This window comes from Eumetopias jubatus, unplaced genomic scaffold (genome assembly GCF_037043125.1).
Source record: "Eumetopias jubatus isolate StellerSeaLion01/CBP00866 unplaced genomic scaffold, mEumJub1_p1.0 scaffold_4, whole genome shotgun sequence".
Taxonomy (NCBI): domain Eukaryota; kingdom Metazoa; phylum Chordata; class Mammalia; order Carnivora; family Otariidae; genus Eumetopias; species Eumetopias jubatus.
In genome coordinates, this window is record NW_028274810.1 from 136,562,369 (window position 1) to 136,586,246 (window position 23,878).

Here is a 23,878-nt window from a genome sequence, read left to right on the forward strand (position 1 = left end):
GGACTACACTGAGACCATAAATCTGAGAGAGTCCTGGCTTATAGTTTAAATTGACAGTGGAGATTTTTTTTCTCTCCCTTGACCAACAGCCCAAGTGGAGACATGCAAGCTACCCTTCTGTCTCTTTTAGAGTGATGAGCTGGTTTCTCAATCAACCTTATATTAAAAACATAGTTTTCTGGGTCCTAGCTTAATGTCAGAGCTTCCTATTAGACTCCCCATCTTGGGTGTTTTTCCTTTCCTAGCAGTACATAAAATAATACAGTATCCCTTAAGTCCTTATTGTTATTGATTTGATGAAATGAAGTACACACATCTCTCTGTCTCTCTCATTCTTTCTCTCTCTCCGTCATACACACACACACACACACACACACACACACACACACAGAGTGAGAGGGCTTACATACCTGCATATGTTTGAAACATTGAAATTTTATTTAGAGAAGAAACAAAATATGCCATTTTTTGTGGGAAACTCCTGTGCAAAAAAAAAAAAAGGTAAAAATCCTTACTTTAAAAATGAACTTTATTTTAGGAAAAATGTTATTTTTTTAGTGATATAAATCGTGTCATAATTTGCGGAGATAAGGAGCTGGACAAGACATTTTGGGGAGATAAAAATGTTCTACCTTTTGATACAGTTACTGATTACACAAATATACAAGCACACAAATACTCAAATATTCCTTGGTCAGACCTTACTGAACTGCACATTTAAATTATACACATTTTATTTTATGCAAATTATACCTCAATAAAGAATTCATACTAACAGAAAAAAACATGAAGTCTTCATGAAGGCTTTTGTGTTAACCACCCTCCTCTCTCCTCTCTTATAACCCATTTAGCATCAGAATAACTAACATGACTGAACACTTATCAGATATCATGCTAAAGTTTTTAAGCTTTTAACCTAAGATTTTTTTAAGCTTTTAATTTATTATGCCATTTTATCCTTACATTAACCCCATGAGATAGGTTCAGCTCACAGAATCTATTTATCTTACTCAAGATCACAAAGGGAGTAAGTAGCAGAAACAGAATTTGAAGCCTGGCAGTTTGAGTCCTGAGCCCTGGCTCCTCACCTGTGTCCTACACAGTTTTCTCCTGCCACTAATCCATGTAAGAGCACAGTGCATGAAAGCAGGTTAACAAAAATCCAATAATCCAGAGTTAAATCACCCTTAATAAACACAGAACCTATTCATATTTTTTGGTGGATATAGACTTGCACTTCATAGCCTGGGGAGCAAGGAAGGGAGGGAATCTGATTCTAGAAATTAAATGCTGTTTCCTTAATTACCTCAATGAAATTCATAATAGAGAAGTTAAGAAATTCAAATGTTAAGACTCAAAACCCATTCATTATACTTATAACACACTGAACGGAATCTAAAAGGATAATGCAAATCTTGTGGTTGAGACCAACAGTAAACTCGTATAAATCTAACCCAAGCATTATAATGGGCATTTGCAAGACTAAAGAGTCTCTGGAAATTCTGTATGCTAAATTAGTTACTTAAGAAGTTCATACTGGATTTATATTTATATGCTATAAGCCTTTCAGTTGAATTCTCAAAGATCTGAAATGATGCCAGCTTCAACAATATTGTCTGTGGTCAGATTCTGGATCTGAAAAATTAACCCTGCTTCTTAAGTTGGTGGGAAAATTGCCTCCTGAAATAAAATTTGAATGTAATTTATTTGGTATGACACTGAGGTGATTTTCACTAATTCATTGATAATGACTAGGCATTTCTCAATTAAGGCAGCCTCATCTGAACCTTATCAGTTTGGAACAGCTGTTGTTTGAACTTGTAATAGAGGAGAGAAGGTTAGCTATTAAAAGAAATACAGAATGGGAGTCACAATGATCTTTAATTGGTTCATTTGATATTCAGGAATCCTCCTGAAATTTGTAAAATATGGATTTTTTAATTTAAAGGATAATTTAACATTTTTTTAAATGCCATGTGATCATGAAACTAGGCTTTTAAGTAGTAAATGCCATATTTTTAACAGTTATCTTAAATTCCTAAGATTGTTTTATATAGAAACAGTTTCCTCAATTCTGAGACATTAATACAAAAGAACAGCCACTGGCTTTAAAAAAAGAATTATAAGTCAAGATCACAGAATCAACTATTTTAAGCCGTATTTTTGCCTATATTATGTGCAAATTTTCTGGCTTTTTAAAATGGAAAGTTTCAGGGCATGTTAATGCAACACATTGATTTATATATACTTATCAATCACATTCAAGCTTGATCACTCAAATCTATTTTTGGATAATTATTTCTTTGAGAAATATATGATGGATTTGGTAATTAATACCTTTCATACAGACTCAGAATTAAGAATTCATCTTTTTCACCTGAAGAAGAATGACAATGAGAGCATTGAAAAAAAATGTATATGTAGCTCAGGAAATCATTTAAAACTCAATAATTATTGCTTCTAACATGATTTTCTACTATTTTCAATAAAATCCTATTGCCCTATCTGTATCGTTATATGTATGTAGGTCATGTCCTTGCAGAAAATAATTGGTAAATCATGGGGCTCTAAGTTATTTGCCCCATGTAAATCACAAAGGTGAATCTTAGTACCATTTACATACCATCCAAAATGGTTTGCCCTTGAATCATAATATCCTTCATGGTTTTGGTCAGTCTATATTGGTCTATAAGAAAGTATGCAATCCAGTCATCATTTTGTTATAAATCTATTGCCTCTAGGTGTCTGGAACCAGAAGATCTTTAAATACAATGATAATGGATTGGGGCTCACCACCTCAATTGCAGCTGCATGCATGCAGGGACCAAATATCACCCTTCTCTTGCATCTGTGAGCATTAACCAGGAATAACATCTACTTTGACTGTAATATTGCCTTTCTTCTCAATCTTTTTAATCTTTTTCAATCTTTTCTAATCATCTCTCTTCAGAAATAAAAAAAAAATCAACAGACATATCCTATTATTGATCTACTACAGCTATATTAGTATTGGATGGCTAAATACTGTGATTTATTTGAATTTCTATTAACCAGCTCATTTTCTCATTGGGAGACACTATGACATTTTGGGGAGAATAATTCATTTAGGTTTGGAGCATCTCGGTCCTGCCCACAAAAGGCCATTAGCATGTCCCAGTTACTATGACAGCCAACAAATGCTCCCCACACATTTGCAAATGCACAGAGAAGTGAGGTAATCCTGCCATGGTTAAAGAATCTTGTGTCAGGATGTTAAGTAATGAGGAGATGTGGTTCTATGGCTGAAAGCCTCCACCACTCTTGGCAGAGCCCTGGAATGAAAAGCTCAGGGTCTGGAGCTGGGCTGTGTGTGTTCACACACCAACGCTGCTTCCAACTAGGTGAATATACATGGGCAAATTATTCAACTTTCCTGAATCTCATTTTTCCCGGTGTGCAACACAGAGGGGATGATAACACTCAGTTTTATAGGTTCTTTGGCAGTCTTCAACCAGACAATATATGTAAAGTGCTTAGTACCATGCCTGCCACTAAATGTTCTGTATTATGATTATCTATGATATGAGGGTTGCAATGTGTGTTGAGATTTGCATATTCTGATATTTCTATAAATATATGGTAATCTTTCTTAGTGAAATTAGGATGTAGGATATCTGGAACTGATTTCTAGCTTTATTAAAAATCATGAATAAAAGTTATTAACATATGGCGCTAAGACAGACATTTGTTATCTTTCATCACTCTGTATGTCTTGATACTTTAAATGAACACCTTTATCAGGTAATATTTACCATGGGATTTTATTTATTCTTACATTAGTTCAAATCAAAACTGAACTATTCAGTTATCAAAAAAATTACAATTAAGTCAGAAGAGCTGTAAGACATAAAAGAACACTTTCAATGTCACAATCAAAGATTTATTTGTTGTTTTAGGTAATGCTAAATTTCCCAACAGTTGAAAGACTGTGTCTGAGGCACAAAGTAGAGCAAGGGAGTGAAAGACCCCTTAAATGTTAATTTGGAGAAAAAAAGTGATAAATTTTTTAATCTCTGGATCTATAGCACAAAGTAAATATATACTTTTATTTTATTTACCCAGTTGAATCAATTATGAAAATTATTATTTACAAAATGACCTACCTTCCGTAATCACTATCCAAGATGAAGCTGACATTGTGATGACCTGGAATCAATTAAAATACACAATTAATTAAATTTCCAATCACAGGAGAATAAGAACTATATATTATAATTCTGATTTAAAAGCAAAGCAAAGAAATTTAAAATTAAAACTGTAATTATGCAACCATTTATTAATCCTCAAGACATGACAATGAACTATCTGAAAGGAGTATCTAGTATTTTAAAATATACATACTAAGATGTCTCGAGGTTATAACTAGAAAAACTTGACAAAATATAATAATGAATGAAGAATGATAAAAACAACATATACATAATCATCTGCCCTCAAATTTCTTTCATTCATTCAACAGCTACTTAATTGGATGAGACACTCTGCAGAGGGTTGGCCATGCAGGGTGAGCACTCAGTTTGCTCTTCTCCTAACAGAGCATATTGTGCAGGGAGGGATTCAGTCGGTCAAGAGCAGTGACAAAGAGAACTAAAAACTGTGATAAAGCTATCAAAGAAAAGGAGAATGAACTTGGAGAGTGGAAGGCAGGGCATCAGGGAAAGGTTTTTTGATGACACGACATTTTATCTGATTTCTAAAGGATGGGAGGCTTGCAAAGGCTCTGAGACAGAATAAAGTGAAGCCCATTCTAGAACTAAAAGATTATGATGGGTGCTAGCTGAACCTACTGCGGTAATCATTTCACAATATATGTAAATCAAGCCATCATGTTATAGGACTTAAACTCATACAGTGATGTATGTCAATATAAAATTGGAAAAAAGAACTATAAGATCTATGTGCCTGGAGTACATGCAGCAAGGGGGAAGAAAACGACATAAAAGTAAGGCTCCAGGGAAAACAGCTAAATTAGTAATGGAATTTTCTGGATGACAGAAGAATAAAAAAAAAAAGAAAGAAAGAAATTTGAAGCAGCTTACCTTAAATGTAAACCTTAGGAAAAAGGTAATTCATACATGCTCACATGAAACTGAAAAGGAGCCAAGGTAAAGAGGAAATATTACTTTAAAAAAAAAGGGATGAAGCTGAGGGGAGGTCTAAGAGAATGCAAAAAAAGGAAATAGAGTCAGGCATTTCTGAGAATTATGAAGAATGGTGATCATCATTTACCAATGTAAGTTCCAGTCGTCTTACAAATCATAGAACCCATGTCTCCGTTTGGATGATCTAATTTTAGACCATACCTAATAAAATATATATGTTAATTTCAAAGTTTATATTGACATTAAAGTTTTAAAATAATATGTTTCCCCTTCTTAAGTATCTCTATAATAAAGATGCACTTATTGTCAGATAAATAAATAAATAAATGTAATAAATGTATTTCCCTTAAAAGCACCTTATGGACTTTGAATATGTATCAGGCTAGAAACTATCTCTACAACAAAAATTTCTGTGAAATGAAAATATTTCCTGGCCTGGGTTGAAGATACTTGCATAAAGCTTCCTTTTACAATTAAATATTTTGTAGTTAATTTGGCTATCCCCATTGATATTCCTCTTAAATATTTTTAAATACTACCAAGTGAAACAATTATTTGATAAAGATATTTCTCAAAACATCTTAAAACATAACAATCTAAACAATAGTTCATATTGTTCATATCAATAGTTCATATCATCTCGACTGGAGACAATAGGGGTTATCAAGTTACATCTAACTATATAAATGATTGTTAATTTACTGTATAAAACATTATAATTTATACTGTATTTTAAAGGATTCAGCTATACAGTATTGCTAGACATTATTACTTAAACTGGTATGTTTATATCTACTGTTTATTTTCCAAAGAAAATTATTTGAATGACTTACAAATTATCAGATTGTGGTATGAGAAGCTCACAGGGCATTCCTCCAATATAAACTCTGTATAAATATTTTATTGGAAAAGATCAAGTTATATTTAGTAAATCATTTCAAAATGCTCTCCTCCCACCAAGCTCACTAACACCTTATATTTTTCTCTCAATCACTTATTATTATCCATCACGCATTCGTTCAACAAACACCTGTTTTATTACCTATTATGTTGCAGTCTTTGCTATAGATACTGGCACACATCAGGGAACAAAACAAAAATCCTGCCCTTGTGGGACTGACATTCTAACTGGGGGAGACCTGATAATAGACATGATAATCATAGGATATTTGGTGTGTTAGAAAGTGATAATACCACAGGAATAGAAAATGTGGAAACAGATAATGGGGACCCTTCCACCTGCAGTTCAATTAATTCAAATACAAAACAGAATTTTATGTTTTGTAACATACAGTAAGTTTCAAACTATAGGTAGGAATTAAAGGAGGGCCACAGCAGAAGCCCCCCCCCCCCCCCCCAGTAATTAGGATGAAGAGAACTAATATCCTCAGTGCCATTGAAATGGAAATCCCAAGCTGAGAAGAGGCAGGGTCCCGCTGCAGGGAAACCTTGGCCTTTGCATTTTCCCAGCTGACCAGGTTGACTACTGCTTTAAGGATGTTAGAACCTGATGCTATTGGAGGCTTGCAGGTGGGACCCACAGGTACTGTATTCTTGGCCACCAAGATAATAAACCACCCAGCTTCTGTGTCAACAAATCCCAGATTCAAAGTAACTGAAGATACAAACCTGAACTCTTAAAAAGTAAGGACTTCCATTTGCAGAGAACTTTAAACTTTTTAATAAACGTGTACACACAAATTCTTTCATTTATCATTACATTAGGTTTGTAATACAAGTACACTGAATTACTGTATCCATTGTAGAGATTTATGGATTCATATTCTCCTTCTAAACTCACACTTTCTTGTGTCTAAATAATAAATTTAGCAGCTAACAATGGCACTTACTATGTTTAATCCTCACAACCATCTTACCCTTCCATTTTATAGATGAAAAAACTGAGGCAGGAAGGTTAAGTAGCTTGCTTAAGCCTACAGCCAGTAAGGAATAGAGCAGGAATTCAAACCCAGACAGTTGGACTCCAGCAGGTGCTCTTACCCACACTCTGTAATCCCCACAGTGGTCTGGGTTTGCCTATCAAGGGCAATACTACACTATTTGGCCATATATATATATGTATTTTTTTTAAGTTTTTCTCATCTCATTTTTTAGACCAAAATCTTCTTAGTGGGCACCAAGCCCTTTGTTTATTTGCATGTCCTCTATAATTTGTACCTAGTCTGAGTTTGGAGATTAGGCTGAATTGACAAGATCTGTGAGAAACAGAAGCAGCTTGAACACTCTGGGGTCCTAATTTCCTGCCCAGTACATGGCCCATTGCTCCCTGCTAACGGGATTCAGGCACAGTGAAATGCCTGAAACGCCTAGTGTCCCAAATTAAGACAGCAGAAATGGGATAGACACAGTTCTAAGGCTTTCGCCTCTCACATTAATAGGTGTGTGAAAGTTTTTCTGTGTCTATATATGATATCTCAGGGTTTCAGAGTACATGGGCTGGGTAGCGTGATCTCTGAGGTCCCTGCTGACCACAATTCTGTGATTCCATGAAATAATTTCTATCCATTCCTTTGTATTGAACAGTAGTAAATTTCAGTTACAGCCGGGGGGGGGGAAGGAATATCCTTAAAAATTAAGCTTTCTATTTCCTAGCATTATTATAGCAAAGGATGATTTAGGAAACCCCATCTAAGAATTGGAATATAAACCATTCATAACATTCAACTATATGGAAACAAACAAAATATTTATGCTAACATTTGTTTCTCTATTTAGTACTTACTACATGTAAGGAACCAATATGAACATTTCCAGAATATTATAGATGTATACAAATGTGATTTAATTGAGTTCTACCTCATAGAATGCACCTAAATTACCTTTATTTCATTTAGTAAAACCTTTCAAATTACTTGTTTTACAAAACTATATACATGTATGTGTGTATACATATATATCACCTTTTTAATATTTAAAAAAATTCTCTAATTGTTGTATGAATTGTTATCTAATTTATCTATTTATCCATTTTACACCGGTATTTAATAAGCATGGAGCCTTTTGAAAGCTGATTCTGAACTTCCTTCTATGGGGAATGAACAGGGCTGGCAGTGAAGGCAGCACTAAGAAAACCACACCCATGCTACAGAAAGATTAGTGATAAAGCTAGCTTCCAATCCAAAATGTGGACAATTATTTTTTGATATTAGGTAATTAGCCAATGTTATCATCTGGTCCATAGCTGGTAAATGGAGGAACCAGTGTTCAAACCCAAGGCTGTTAATAAGTTATTGACCATTTTTTTAGTTTCAGCACTCTCCCATACACAACTACAGTAGAAGAAAAAAGGCCAAACTGCATGTCAGGAGACTCCAGTTCTCGGATCTTGACTAAGCTATGGACCTCCAGGCTACACAGTTACATATATATGCAAAATGAGGCATATATATATTATTACTGAAGAATATAAAGTTCTATGACTAACTCAATTACTATTGGGCTTGCCTCCATGTGCCTTCTATTAATAAAATCTATCATAAGAGGCTCCTGGGTGGCTCAGTTGTTAAGCGTCTGCCTTTGGACTCAGGTCATGATCCCAAGGTCCTGGGACTGAGGCCCGCATCGGGCTCCCTGCTCAGCAGGGAGTCTGCTTCTCCCACTCCCCCTACTTGTGTTCCCTCTCTTGCTGTGTCTCTCTCTGTCAAATAAATAAATAAAATCTTAAAAAATAATAGTAATAAAATAAAATCTATCACAGAAAATGAAAGAATGTCAGACCAAAAAAGAAAGGCATATTGGCCACTTCTTTCATGTCAATGAATCATCCAACAGTCTCCTTTTCTTCCTATAATATGGCTGAAAATATGCTGGTTAATCCCCTCACACTGTAGTGATTTTTAATATCATTGAGCCCATTATTTTTGGAATACCATATCCCACCTGAGTGATAAGAATATGTTTCCACATCGAAAATTTACCTCAAAATCCTAACATTTTTCCCATTTGAGCTTAATGCAGTATTACTTCCATAGACATCAGTGAAGATTCTGCCTTGGATAGTTATTAATGTGCCTACAACAAACAAACAAACAATTCTGTGTAAGATTACCTACCCACACACCCATACACTTAATACCAAAACATTAGAGGTATTCCTAATGAAACCAGGATCTGGACACTTATATCCCATGTTCATGACTATTGTTTAACACTGTTCTGAAAGTTCTAACAAATACAATAAAACATGAGTGAGTATGTATAGTATTAAATCAATATTTATAAGTATTTGTAAATTAAAGAAGTTTTTCATGGAAAACAATGAATTATTCAATAAATATTGCCTGGGTCATGAATGATCTATTTGAAAAAATAAATAAGCTCCCACTTTACTTTATACCAAAAAAGTGAATAAATCCTAGGAGAAATAAAAATTAAATATAAAAATAAAACCATAAAAACTCTTGAAAATAAGTATAAATTTATATAATACTTATATAATTGGGGTGGTATGGCCTTCTACAGCATAAAAATGAAGGAAGAAATAATAATTAAAATCTATAGATCGAATTTAAAAAATTAAAAATGTCCGAATGACAGGAAAAACCATTAATAAAATTTAAAAGCAAATGGTAAATTAATAAATATTTCCCACATATATGATATATAAATAGTTAATATCCTTAAAATATAAAGAATTCTTCTAACTTAATATAGAAAAAATTGACTAGCATTAAATTAAACCAGGGAGCTGAACAAGTAATTTATAAAAGAAGAAATACAAAGGGTCAATAAATATACATAAATAAGTAAATTTAATTGCATAAATCAAGAATTGGAAAAATTAGAAATAAGCTACTATATTTTTCATATAAATACTTGAAAAAATTAGTTCCTAAAATTGTCAAGGTTATTGAAAAGGGCATTCTCACATATTCCTTTTGGGATTATAAACTGGTATAATTATAATTGTAATGAGTGGAAGCCAGCTGAATGTCCAATAAGGGGATAGTAAAATACTTCATAGCAGATTCAGATATAACCACTGAAAATCATTTTTTAAAATAATATTGGGAGTTATTGCATAATCAGAAATATATTATTTATAAATTATCAGATATAATAATTTCATATACTAAAAATTAAATTAATGACCAGAAACCAAAAAAGATATTGTATCAGCTGTCATATAACAGACCTGGAGTCCCAGATAAAGGTGTGATGCTCTTTATCGTTGGGGTTCTGAAACTTTTTGCCTGTAAAATAATACTGTCAATAAGCTAGTATCTCTGCCTCTAACATTATTTACATTTAAATAATTCTACAATATGACTGTCAAAATACCTCTTTTTAAATATAAAAAATAAAGTTTAGAATATTATTATTCTGCTTATTCAAGATCTTTTCCTTATCCACTAAAAATTCTCTTTCATTTCAACGTTTTTAGTTTGGAATTTTAATATTTAATCTTCCTTTGTTACCAGTGTAAGTCAAACCCTAGTAATAAGGCTCTCTCTTAACAACTTTTAGGAATTTGGGGGAATAAAATTATAGAAAGTCTTCCCTTATTTAAGCCTATGAAGAAGAAATAACAAAGCACATTGCAAAACAGAAGCAAAACCTGGAAAAAGTCCATCAAAGTAAGCTTTAGTAAGGAAGCTAATGATAATTTTCTAGAGCAATGCAAGTAAATTCTTAAGAATTGTGACACCAAATGGGAATGGGGAGAGAGGAGAATCTCAGGGAGCCCACAAGGGTGATGGAAACTCTAATACCTTTGATAGACAGACATAATTTTAAAAAATATATGGGATGGTCCTTAGAAGAAATGTATTATTGTAAATATCTACATATAGGGTAACTAAATTTTGAATGACTTCTACGCTATGTGCAATCATATTTTATCTCATTGCATTAGAAATTATAAAAAAAGGAAAAATAGTTATGATCTTATTTAAAATGAAGAAAAGGAAAATCAAACTCAGAGTAGAAATGGAAAAAGAAAAAAATAGTGTGAACAAGAAAAAAATGTAATGTATAAAAGTTTAATTCATTAATAAAATTAATCTAAAGAGGGAAACAAGAAATGATAAAAGAGATTCCACTATCATAGAAGATAATTAAAACTGAGTGAAGTTATTCACTACATGCTAGTGTATTTTTAGTATGGAAATAGACAACAATCTATAAAATTAAAAAATAAAAGCCCAGTTCAGCAAGAAAGCAAGCACAAGATTGATCATCCAAAAGTAAAAGAGGAGATTCCCATATACATTGAAGGTGCATTCCCAGCTGTTGATGCGACCTCTGCAGGTATTACTTTCTGTAATAGGAACCCCATCCACACTGACTCTCACAGTGTAGGAATCTTCTGGCATTGCTCTGCAAAGCAAATGAAGAACATGTAAGGAATGCAATGACCCTTTTATTCAATGTATACTATTAAGGAAAAATACTGTTCCAGACTACAAGTCATTTTTGAAAAAAAAAAGTGTCTAAAATTCTAATTGATGTACAGCTAAATTCCATTCTATATTATTAGAATTCTAAATTATTAGAATTCCATTCTAAATTATGGATGATCTCCATCCTGAACTCTGTACTGCAGATTCTAACATCATGGACCTCAGGCAAATGCTTATTCTAAGTGCACTGGTGCTTACTGAAAAGGACAACGAATGCAGTAACAAATGTAGGAATAACCATTTAAAACAGTAATACATCACCTTGGTACCGTTATGTTACGCTTTTTTTTTTTTAAAGTTCTGATCAAATTTCTCTCTAAGAAAGATTTTGCTGCTGAAAAACAGCCAACAAGCTTGATAAAGATGAAATCTTCTGGAAAATGGGCTACCTGTTTTATTATTAAAAGTTGCCATTTAAAATGATTAATTTTTCCCATAAGTTGTTAGTTAACAAACATCATTTTGGACTGATGGTAAAGAACTTGAAATGTCACTATACAAAATGATCATCTTTAATCTTAATGACTATGTAAAGATTTTGAATGAAATTAATCAAACTGGACAGGAAAGCATAATTTTGATATTTTGAGGAGCATCATTACAATTTAATAGTAGCCATTTATCTTCTGAAATAGATCAATAATTATAAGATAACAGCTCTAATAACCTGGGAGAGGATATAGAGTTTATTTTATTGTGCCAATATGTGGAAAGAACATTACAACTGAATATAATAAAGCTATAAAATAGTCTAAACATCATGAAATAAAAAATAGCTGATCTTCAGAAAATATTATAATAGCCAGAGTATATAAAAAACTATATAATACTAATATGTGTATCATAAAAATGCTCTTAATAAACATACTATAAAACAAACCTAGTATAGCACGTAATTTGAGTTGAATGACTTGAATCTTTTTCTACATCACAAGAAATTGATCGGAAAGAAGAAACTAATTGCACACTGTTTCCCATCTCAGCATTATCAACTCCATAGTTAAACTGGTTTGCTTGAGCAAAACCTGGAAAAGTAAAAACACTGAATTATTATTAGAATTCTGTTTTCAAAGATCTAACAATTGTCATTCAGTATTGAATCATCAATAAATAATAAGGAATAGTACTGAAATAAGCAGTTAACCTATTTTATATTTATCCTTATGATTGTAATCCTTTTTGGAAGCATAAAAATTCACCTTCAATTCATTTCTTCACAAAAGTAATGCTTGAGAACCTATTATTTGCCAGGCGCAGACTGAGTAGCTTATATTCCAGTGGTAGGGTGTGGAGGCTGGAGAAAATAGACTCTCCCCACTCTCCCCATCAGATGCTATGTCTGCTGAGGATAACTACTATGAAAAAAAGGAGGCCCAATGGCATAGAAAGAGTAGATGAGGGGAACAGTATTTTATAAGGGATGGGATCTTTACCTTGAGTTCCTATAAAGGAAAATCTGAGGTGAGGACTTGTAAGCATATGATTTATTTGAGTAGTGACCCCTTTGGGAGAAAAGAGAATAAGACCTAAAGAAAGAAAACCTGGGCTGTGAGCACAGCTGGAGCACAATCTTGCTGGGAACTTCCAAGGAAAATATGGACTGCCTCTCGGAATCAAAGAATCAAACATTTCTTCATCAAATCCTGTCCCCATTAGTTGGGGGCTCTCCAGGGGAAATAGCTTCTCCTGTACTTTCAGGCTGCACATATGCCCATATGCCATAGGGGTTCCAATGTCCCAAGTCACTGCATAGGTGAAGCCCTGGGACAGTAGACAAAGACGTGCTATGGGAACAGAAGGCAAGAGCTGCAAGCATAGACTGAGTCACAGTCTATGGGGGACTGTCTGCCATGGCTGTGACTAGAATTAAAGGTGAGAACAAGAGACTGTGAAGCTGAATATAAAAGGCATCTCTTACAGTTGACTTTTCACACCATATGGACACGCTCATGCCCCACATTTTAAATATAATCCAGTATCAAGTCTCCAAGGTGGTAACCAGCCAAAAGCTCTGCTAACGATTTAATACAAGAGGGTTAGTGGACCAAGATACAACTGGTCCTGAGGCTATAATGAATATTCACCGTACCCCCTCTTTACCACCCACTGTAGATTTCCTTACCCTTAACCAGCACTTAAGCTGATGGAGCAACACAAGCCTTCAACCTAAGGGTCTGAGTCCTCAGCTGCTTTACCCTTGTTAGGTTATGGTTGCTATAATTGCCTATTCACAGTCATCTGGACATGGAAGCCAAGAGATACCCCCATGAATACCCTGAATTCCAGATATATTCTTCCCTATCTCCATTAGGTAAAGCTACCCTACCTCTTCATGATCATCAGAACTGATTATCTCTGGTAGGCTACTAATTATGTTAGATGAATTCAAACTGATCAGTTAGTGATGGTAGTTTCAGTTCAGTGGGAGCCCATATAGGGATCCCTGGCAAAAGCATTCTCTCACTGGAAACTCAGACCCAAAGCCAAAAGCATTCTCTCACTGGAAACTCAGACCCAAAGCCAGCAGAATCTAAAACTGCAAAGACAGAAAAACAGATGCAGTTTCCAGATCACTGGGAGTGATAATGACTGAGAGTAACCATTCACTTCCAGCTCCATGCATTCTGTCTATCAGAAAGGAGTAGCATGTATCTGCCATGGGATCAGGGCATATGGCATATGAGGGAGGCCAGTATCCTATCTCACAAGATGTTGTGCCCAAGCTGGGATCTTAGGCTTCCCTTTTATAGACCATTCCATCATTCTACTAGGCCACATGTTTCAGAGTGACACAGGTTTTGCAGTCATGGGCCCATAATCACAACTTTTTCACTATAAAATGTGTTCCTTGTTCTGAGGCACTATTTTATGGAGTCTCCTGGCAGTAACTCAGACTCTGGAAGCTCTCAGAAGATGGGCCCGGCAGAGGCACTGTGGATGGAGAAGGCAAAAGCTGTATCTGGAGTCAGTATCTGTTCCAGCAATGATGGATCTCTGTTCTTTCAATGAGAGAAGGGGAGTGAGTCATGCAGTCAACTTGTCCCTAAGTAAGTGGTGGACTTCTTGAGGGATGGCCCCTATTGAGGGCTCAGTGCTGGTCAGTGCTGGCCAGGCCAGCTATTCAGCAACTGCAGCGGGTAGCTTAGCCTTGGTGAAAGAAAGTCCATGGTGTTAACCCATGCACAGCCTTCACCCCGTGGCCCCTCTGCTCCTGGGCCCACTGTACAAGCATTGAGGGAGCCGAAGAGAGAAGCTCCTGGATGAGTCATTCAGTCAACCTGGTTTTTCTGTTTCCTCTGTGGGGGATCCTCTCTTGTAGGAATTAACCCGAGACATAGATCTGCATGTTTTGTGCTCATACAACCTTCACATGCCTCTTTCCAGGACTTTCTTGTTTCTGATCTCCCAACCCTATTCCTGGAATATAGGAGGCATGTGACATAAATGGTCAAGGAAACCTCCTGGAAGGAGTAAGCCAGGAGAATACCTATGGCAAGTGCATTTTAGAGAGAGGGAACATGCTGTTCACTGGGCCCTGTGGTGGGAGCATGTTTCTGGATTCAAGAATTAGCAAGCATGGTTGAAGAAATATGTGTGAGGAGAGTGGCAGGAGATGAGACCAGAAATTGAGGCATTCAGATTATTTTTATGAGTGAGGAAGTACTGGAGGCTTCACAACAGAGGCATGGCATGATGTGACTTACACTTTCCAAGATTCACTAGCTGCTGTTCTGAGAATATAGACGAGGGGCAGCAGAGAAGATGCTGTTCAGTGATTGGCATGGGGTCAAGAGAGGACTGGAGGATAATCAGTGAAGAGAACAAATACTGGTACCTTTTGGGGGAGTTTTACTATCAAGGGAAGCAGAGACATGGATGGTAGTTAGAAGGGGGTGTGGAGCAAGAGGAAGCCTGATGATTTTGCTCTCGCCTTCTTTCAGGTTGGTGAAATAGCCTTATGTTTGCATGCTAACGGGTGTGTGTGATTCAACAGAACCAGAGAAATGGATGATGTGAAACAGAGGAGAAAATTATTTTTTAATTGATGAAGATTATTTTAATCTTACTATGAATACATGAAAATTCAAAACTAGATTTGGAAGTAGTTAAATATCCATTAAGTAATTTTATGCCACATAAAAGTATTTTATATTGCTAGAACAACATTCAATTTCAAAATAAACCCAAGAACTAAAACCTATGGTTAAGATTAATTGATACTGTTCTATTGAGTAAATCCTATAATTAAATATTCTCCTAATAAAAATGTTTAAAAGATACTTAATAATATTCTAATATGCAGAGTAAATCTATGAAGTTGTCAACGTTATAATATTTTCTGGAATAAAGTTAAGTTAGTAAATAAACATTTTTGCCTTGATCACTTCAAAATCTAAAATGCCTAAATTCTGAGTTCTAAAAGTATGTGTATTTTTAAATATTACTTTTCTCTAAATATTGCAAGTGCTTAACATTAAAACACCACTATTGCCAAACTGATGACTAACAATACTTTTGAAATTATGAAAACTTTTTCCCTTTGCATCCATGTCATTAATGTAAATTTATAAGCTATTTGAATTTCAGAACTTAATTACCTACAGTGCATATTGTTCCACAGTACAATAATAAAATTAGTAAGCCAGGAAAGATGTAGCTTTAACTCTAAATTCTATGTGTATAGATATATATATATATACATATATATATATTTCTTTTACTTATGTTAGAAAAAATAAATAATATTAGGTATTGACTTTCAATTGTCAAGAAGTTTCGCAGTATGTTTCAGAAAAAAATCACTACTACCTTATGTGTTCACATTAAATAACCTTTAATAGTTGAAGTGGCTGAATTGTGGTGTGATTGCTTTTTAATTATTGAACATTTTCAGCATTCTAAAAAGGTCCATTAAAAACATAAATATTGCCTAGTTTAAGGACTTCACTGTGCCAGATGTTCATCAAATGCCAAAGCCCCTAAAACTCTAGCTCTAGTAAAGCTGCTTGTTTGGGATGGTGCTCTTTAAAGGAACCCTAACGTCCTGGATTCGAATCCCACTCCGGCATGTCCTTATTGTATGACTTTGGGCCTTCAAATTTTAGATATGAACTCTCTCATTCCTAGTCTTCTCATCAGAAAAATGAGTAGGGGCACCTGGGTGGCTCAGTCGGTTGAGCATCTGCCTTCAGCTCAGGTCATGATTCCAGGGTCCTGGGAAAGAGTCCTTGCTCAGCAGAAAGTCTGCTTCTCTCTCTGGCACTCCCCCTGCTTGTGCTCTCTCTCACTCTCTCTCTCTCAAATAAATAAATAAAATATTTAAAAAAAAGAAAATGACCATAATCACCTACTTATTGGATTGTTAGGAAGACGAATGAGGATTATTATATTGCATAACATGGTGCTTGGCTCATATGTTAAGAGCTCGGTTGATATTTGCTTTTTTATTGGTCACAAAAATCCTGACATTTAAGTTCAGTGTTAATATCCCTTTTGATAAATAACAGAAATAAGTGGGTGGCTAGGATTCAAATCTGGGTTGTAGATGTCAACCTGGCACCTGTGATAATTCGGAGAAAAACAATATTCAAAAACATACATTATAAAGCTATTAGCCATTACCATATGTAACTTCCTCCAGATCCTAGGTTCTTAGCTCTTCTCCTATCCTTTATAGGTAGAAGAAGTAAGCAGAAACTCAACAAAAGGTAGGGATTTTAATAAACACCACTTCTTCCTCTAAGCTCAAACCATAACCAAACAGAACTCATCCAATATAGGCTAAAGTACAAATATAAGCATCAAATTTAACATGTGAAAGATATTTGCATTGAATCTGAAGTTTTGGTTCTAGGACAGCAGTTACTGCTAAAATGGAATTTCGAAAAGATACAGGAAAACACAGAAAAGCAAGTTACTTGTAAACCTGTTCTTTCCTTTTGCCAACTTCTGCTTATCTTTGGCGTTCACGTTGAGTTTGAAATACACAGAAGGGCTGTTGGCAACTAACTAAAGTATGGAAAGTTTTACTTGTGGGATGGCTCAGGATGTGATACATGTATTTATTTTCCTCTTAGGCACATGTCACAAAATTGGTACGGCAACACAGATCTGTTCTTCAGCATTCCTGAGACAAATACAATTGTAAAAAACAAAACCAACAAAAGATGATATTGTTTTTTGCTTAGGAGTTGTTTTAATGTCATATATATACTTAAATGTCACATACATATATTTAATGCCATATATGTATGTCATATATATTTTTTACATATTTATGTCATATATATATATAGACCTATCTCCCAGAAGTAAAAACATGAGCCAAATCAATAAGATTTGTAAATATTCTCATTACAAATATTGCTTAAAAAACTATAGAAATACTTCCAATTTTTTAGCTAATTCCAAAGAGTTAAAAAGCAATACAAAGGAATCATCTCTAAAAAGAATTCCAAAAAAACCGTATAATTCTAAATTAAAAATTGGGTATAAAGAAGATACCTCTGGAAGTACTCCAAAGCACAAAGATTACAGGAAGGGTTGGGTGTACCCTGGATACAGAAAAGGTTGAGGCTTCAGATGGAAATTCCTGGCATGTTGATGTATTTTTTTCTTTTGCATAAAAACTGGAGACAAGACTTGCCAGGCACACAAACCTGGTTCTCCTGATAGCAGCCTGTGCTGCTATCATGGAAAATGCGGTGTCATTGAAGCCAGCAGTTGCCATGTACCATGCAGGCTGTTTGAATTTCTCTAGTTAAAAAAATGCAGGGTGAGAGAGTATAAACCTACTCAAAAAGTTGTAACATTAAAAACAATGAGAAAGAAAAGTACAGTGTGATGAAGGGTGATTCCTAAAGAATGAAACAAAACCTATAACATAAATACAAAAAAAATGATAATAATAAAGCAAAATAATAAAAATAAAATAGCTCTAATTTATGGAACAGATAATATCTATGGGTACCTTAGATACATCACCCTTTTCAAGAGTCACAATAGCCCCAACAGGTAGGAATTAATATCCCTCTTCACTGATGAGGAAGCCGAGGCTTAGGGGAGTCACCTGCCCCAGTCACAGAGTGGGAAGGGCAAAGATGGAACTGAAACCCAGTCAGACTGGACCAAAGTCCCTGTGTTTTCCATAACATTATAAAAAAATATATCATTCAACACTTCAGTTAGACAAAAACATATGCAATAGGGAAATATCTAGGAAAAAAAAGCTAAAAGTAAAATACTACTCCTTCCATCTTATTTTTTTTTAAGTAAAGGGAACTATTAGAAAGACAATTGAGAAATACAGGTATAAAGTAAGAAACACTCCAGAACTAATAATCAAAATGATATAACACTCCTCATTAAATCAATCCTCTTAGATGGAGACACAATCATTTCCACGATTGTGGAAATAAAGTGCTCAAAACACTTTAACTTGGGGATCATAACTGTAAAATTATGGCTTTGGCTCCTGAAGCACAGCCTTTAAAACAAAGTGACACAGTAGCAAATTTTTGCCTGTAAAAGTGAATATGATGTGTGGAAATGGCCAAAAGTCACGTGAATACACCAAAATATTAAAAGATCTTTCCAGAGGGTGGAATCTCAGAGAACTCACTTTCTAAGTCAAACATTTCTAGAACATTTAATTTTTACATCATGACTTTTACAAAAATAAAACATTTTTTATAGTTGTATTGGGACCACTATTTAAGTAATCATCTGGTAGTTACAATTCCATTTAGAAAATTTTCTTGTGTGATTAATAAATTAGCTCTGCATGCAATTCTAAACATGAAGTGTGGGTCCGAGACAGCACTGATGTATTATATGAATGTAGTTCCTCCAAATAAATTTTGTTCAAGTAGCACATTCATGCAGCTTTGGAGGTCTAGTGTGTTTTGTAAATTAATTACATTGTTCTATACACATTCTGTAAATATCATGGGCCCTGAAAACCTATATAAAATAGTATTTAGACTCAGCCTTTGAGAAAGACACGTACTAACACATTTTTAGTCACCTACAATGTGTGGCTAAGGCAAGAAGTGGTAAGACAAATCAGGCTGGGGATATGCACGTATCTGCCATTCCAATAGGATTTAACTGTTGTATGATTCTCTGTCAAGAGCCTTCAGAAATTGAGACAGATGAGAACACTAGAAATTCACCATGACACCAGTGACAAGGATATATTGTGACTCAGAAAGTCCATGAAAGAGCAAAGGTTAGAGCTAAATTCATAAAGATGTTCTTCCAAAATGCCTTGAGAATAGAATGCTTTGTTTCGTATTTATAACTAAGGGCCATCTGGGTCTATGTACTTAAACTCCTTGGCTCCTGGATCAGAAAGAGTTAAGGTCTCCAGGCAGAAAGAAACAGCTGAGTGGTTGTATTGTTTTGCTTTCTTTTAATCTGGGCCTTTCCCTCAAGGCTTTTAAATCTCTGTTAAAAACCTAACAGCTTTCGGGCGCCTGGGTGGCTCAGTTGGTTAAGCGACTGCCTTCGGCTCAGGTCATGATCCCGGAGTCCTGGGATCGAGTCCCACATCAGGCTCCCTGGAGCCTGCTTCTCCCTCTGACCCTCCCCCCTCTCATGTTCTCTCTCTCTCTCTCTCTCTCTCTCTCTCTCTCTCTCATTCTCGCTCTCTCAAATAAATAAATAAATCTTTAAAAAAATAAAAAAATAAAAAAAAATAAAAATAAAAACCTAATAGCTTTCAAGCACACTATCTTAACAGCAATTTACAATACAAGGAAACTATGGATAAAGACACTTTTAAAATAGTCTTTAACAAATACATTGCCTTTGGGTGTTTAACTCTAAACAACAACAAAAAGAACCAAACTTTAATCCAAAATATATTCTTCACAATTTAGAGGCATAAACCATTTTAAGTGTATCACTGAGAGATTGCATTCAGCAGAAATGTTACTTGGAAGTATTGAAAGACATTTCTATATATCTGACAGAATACGTAAATATCTTGCTCTGTCAATTCTAACTCCAAAAACCTCATTTCTCTTTTGATTTTATAGACTAAATAATAGTTTTTGTATTTAAATTTTTTTTCTTTCCTATCCTTCAAAAATTCATAAGCTGAATACTATTATTTAGATTGTAAAGAACTTCGGGCTAAAAGAACCACATATTTCTATTTAATCTTAGGAAGAGCTGCTCATTAAATAAATTCACTGCTTGCCTACTATGTTTCCTCCCAAGACCAGGCAAGGAGAAAGAGTCATACATAACCCATGCTTTGATGAAGCATTTGATAAGGACTGTGTGGCAGGAGAAGGGATCCAAAGTTTTGTTTTCAATTGCCTTTCTGCCTTCATTAACATTCTATTTCTCCATCACTTCCTCTTATTAAACATTCTACCTCCAAGGCCCCCCAAATGTTATATTTCATATAAAGATAAATTAAATGTTATTAGACCCATGAAGAACAAAGCAAATAATTGCAAAGTTGGGTTAAAGACATTTCTTTCAGTTCAGTCATTATAATCCAGATCTTGGGAGTTAAATTAAGCAAGTAATTATAATAAGAATTCAGATGGTAGAGACTCTTGGGGACTCTGTTAGCTGTCAAAGGGGTAGAGTTTACTACTCTGGCCAGACGGAGAAATAACTCTTGTGGATTTTTTTTAAACCATAAATGTCTAAATGTGAAATAGTCTTTAAGATACCTCAACGTTGGCCAAAAAAAAAAGGCAACCGTACCTTCTCCTTTGATAGTCAGCCTTGTCGCTCCATTTATGCTGCCATATTTAGGTATTATTTCTGTGACTTTGGGAATTATTTTAGAGCCATCTGTAAGATATTAAAACACAGTAAAGGTAAAAGCATCAAGTACTTCAATTCAAGCATCAAATTTGGTACCACATCTTACCATGTTGTAAGAAAAACATCATGAAGGTTATAGGACTGAAAGTAAATACACCGTATTTTATTTGTGGTTCTACTACTAACCAGTGACTTGACAGGGAAATAAATCATTAACTTAATTAATGCTCATTGGCTTTAGGCAAAGCACTACCTTAGGTGCCACAAAGGGCAGGAATAATCCATGATCATTTTCTTTTTTTTTTATAAAGATTTTATTTATTTATTTGACAGAGAGACACAGCAAGAGCAGGAACACAAGCAGGGGGAGTGGGAGAGGGAGAAGCAGGCTTGAAGCAGGCTTCCCGCTGAGCAGGGAGCCCGATGTGGGCCTCCTGCAGATCTGTAACTACAGTTAGCAGCCCACACAGCAGCAGACAATGCTGGAGAAATAAGTCATTCATTATAAAAGCACATAAGAAATGCAAAGAATAAATGAAAAGGAAAAGAATAGTCCAGGTACAAAAGCTAATGGTGTGTTTTAAGAAGAAATTGTTTTCTGTGACAGGGTAAGACTTCAGGAAAGATAATTTCTGGGATCTTTTTAGCCTCCTGAGTAAGTTCTTACTCTAATGGTCACTAATTCATTCAACGAACGGTGTATGGGTCCTGGGGATATAAAAATGTGGTAACAGTCTCAACTTTCCAAAAGCTTAGCTTAGACAGTATGGAGTGACAAGAGAGCACAGGGGTCATGGGTGACCAAGAAAGGGCATTTCATCCACACTGCCCGGGTCCTACTAGCTTCTTGAAAGAAGGGGTGTCCCTGCTGCATCTTGGAGGGCAAATATGAATAGCTGGATTGGACCAACTATGGGAGAGAGAGAGTTCTAGAAAGAGGGAGGAGCCTATCCAAAACACAGGAGTGAGCAAGCTGCTTCTCTGACAACTCAAAGATACACAGTGGCTAAAAGGGTTCGTTTTCTGCTTCAGCTGTACAAATTTGGTAACTGTTAGAATCAGTAACAATTCTCAAAGTAGGTGGAAAAATTGAAGTGGACGCAAAAAGAAGCGCTACAGAAATGACTGTTTGAAATAGATGTATGAGAAAAGGTTAAAAAATTATAATCATATAGTTCATTCCTGCCCGCAAAAAGCTTAGCATGGACTTCAAATGTCTCTGTACTACGGGTCTGACTTTGCCAAGAGTTCCAAGGCTGATCCTGCTTCAGGCACATTTATAACTTCGAGCAGCCCACAGCCAAGAGGAGGAAACTCCAGCGAGGACTCTGGATCCTATCTCCAAGACCGTGCTGCTCTCCACCTATCTCAGGTTCATCCTCCCTTATCTCCACGGACAACTCCAGTTTCTATCTTATCAGTCTCTTCCAACCCTCTCCTGGGTATTACTTTGAAGGCAGAGGGCAGCTGCCCCTTAAAGGGACTGACACCCGCCACAGACACCATTCCTGTCCTACTGGGGGACACTGTCCTCCCTCCTTGGGGGAAAGGCACCCAAGAAGAGAAGAGAGAGGACTCAGATTTTGTCCCCTACCTCCACCCCCAGCCAAGTTTCAGTGTCTTTTTCAATTGAGTCACTTGTGGGTGGGGGCAGTGAAGTTCCATAATTCAAGCAGTAACTCTTACGTCTTAAGAGCAATCCCTCTTCTCTTCTGTCTGTCTGTTAGGCCTGCCTTGCAGGTCCCGGGTCCCAGGTAGGTCCCCAGGATAGCCATGCAGCCGCACCCTCCGCCTTGGCGCAGGGCTGGTGCCAGGCAGTCAGTCCCTCCTCTCCCGCGACCCCGGGAGCAGGGGTTGCGTCTGCACAGACTTCTGCTCGCCTCCCTGGCGCCCCGGCTAAGTTACCTGCGCGGGGGTCTGCGGCGCACAGGAGCAGCCCCCAGAGGCCCCAGGTTCCCAAGAGCCACAGGTGTCCCATCGCCGCGTCAGTCGCGCAGAGTGCGCGCGCGCCGCTCGCTCGCAGCCTCCGCCAGTGCCCGGCTCTGCTCGCGGACCGCGACTGGCGCGCGCACCTGCCTCTTCCCACGCTCGCGGGCGAACTCCGCCACCCGACGCCCGCCCCGCCCCGGGCAGTCCCGCTGCACCTCTGGGATTTTCACGCAGATACACTCCCCAGCCCTGGAGAACCGAACCGGCCCCGACCGGTCTGTGGTCATCAGATGGTCCTGAGACCTCTACGCTCAAACCTGGGTGCTGACGTCTCAAGGCTGTCCCCATAAGTGTAATGACTCCACTCCTTTTGGTAAGAGGGATCAGTGGGCAGGTTTTCCGTGGATCCCGTCCCCTCCCTTTTTTGAAAATTCTAGGCTACATACTTTCATTTGCCTGCATACTTTGGCTATTAACTGTCCCCAGGTGGACCTGCAAGTCCATCCAATACACAAACCCCACACATTTTCCCCCTTCACATTCATATAAATTAGTGCTGTTCCCTTAATTGACAACCCTACTTATAGGTATTGATTT

General features: G+C 36.2%; 1 protein-coding gene across 1 annotated transcript in view; it reads right to left on the reverse strand.

The window, feature by feature from the left end:
* PKHD1L1 (PKHD1 like 1) overlaps positions 1-23,345 on the reverse strand; it is a 153,672-nt gene extending 130,327 nt beyond the window's left edge. Inside the window, 10 exon segments of the mRNA XM_088023100.1 lie at positions 411-481; positions 4,143-4,185; positions 5,269-5,342; positions 5,975-6,028; positions 9,080-9,173; positions 10,297-10,354; positions 11,372-11,480; positions 12,444-12,588; positions 21,290-21,379; positions 23,258-23,345. Coding sequence (XP_087879226.1) covers positions 411-481; positions 4,143-4,185; positions 5,269-5,342; positions 5,975-6,028; positions 9,080-9,173; positions 10,297-10,354; positions 11,372-11,480; positions 12,444-12,588; positions 21,290-21,379; positions 23,258-23,330 — 811 coding nt within the window. The 5' untranslated portion in view covers positions 23,331-23,345.
* Positions 23,346-23,878: the final 533 nt, after the last annotated feature.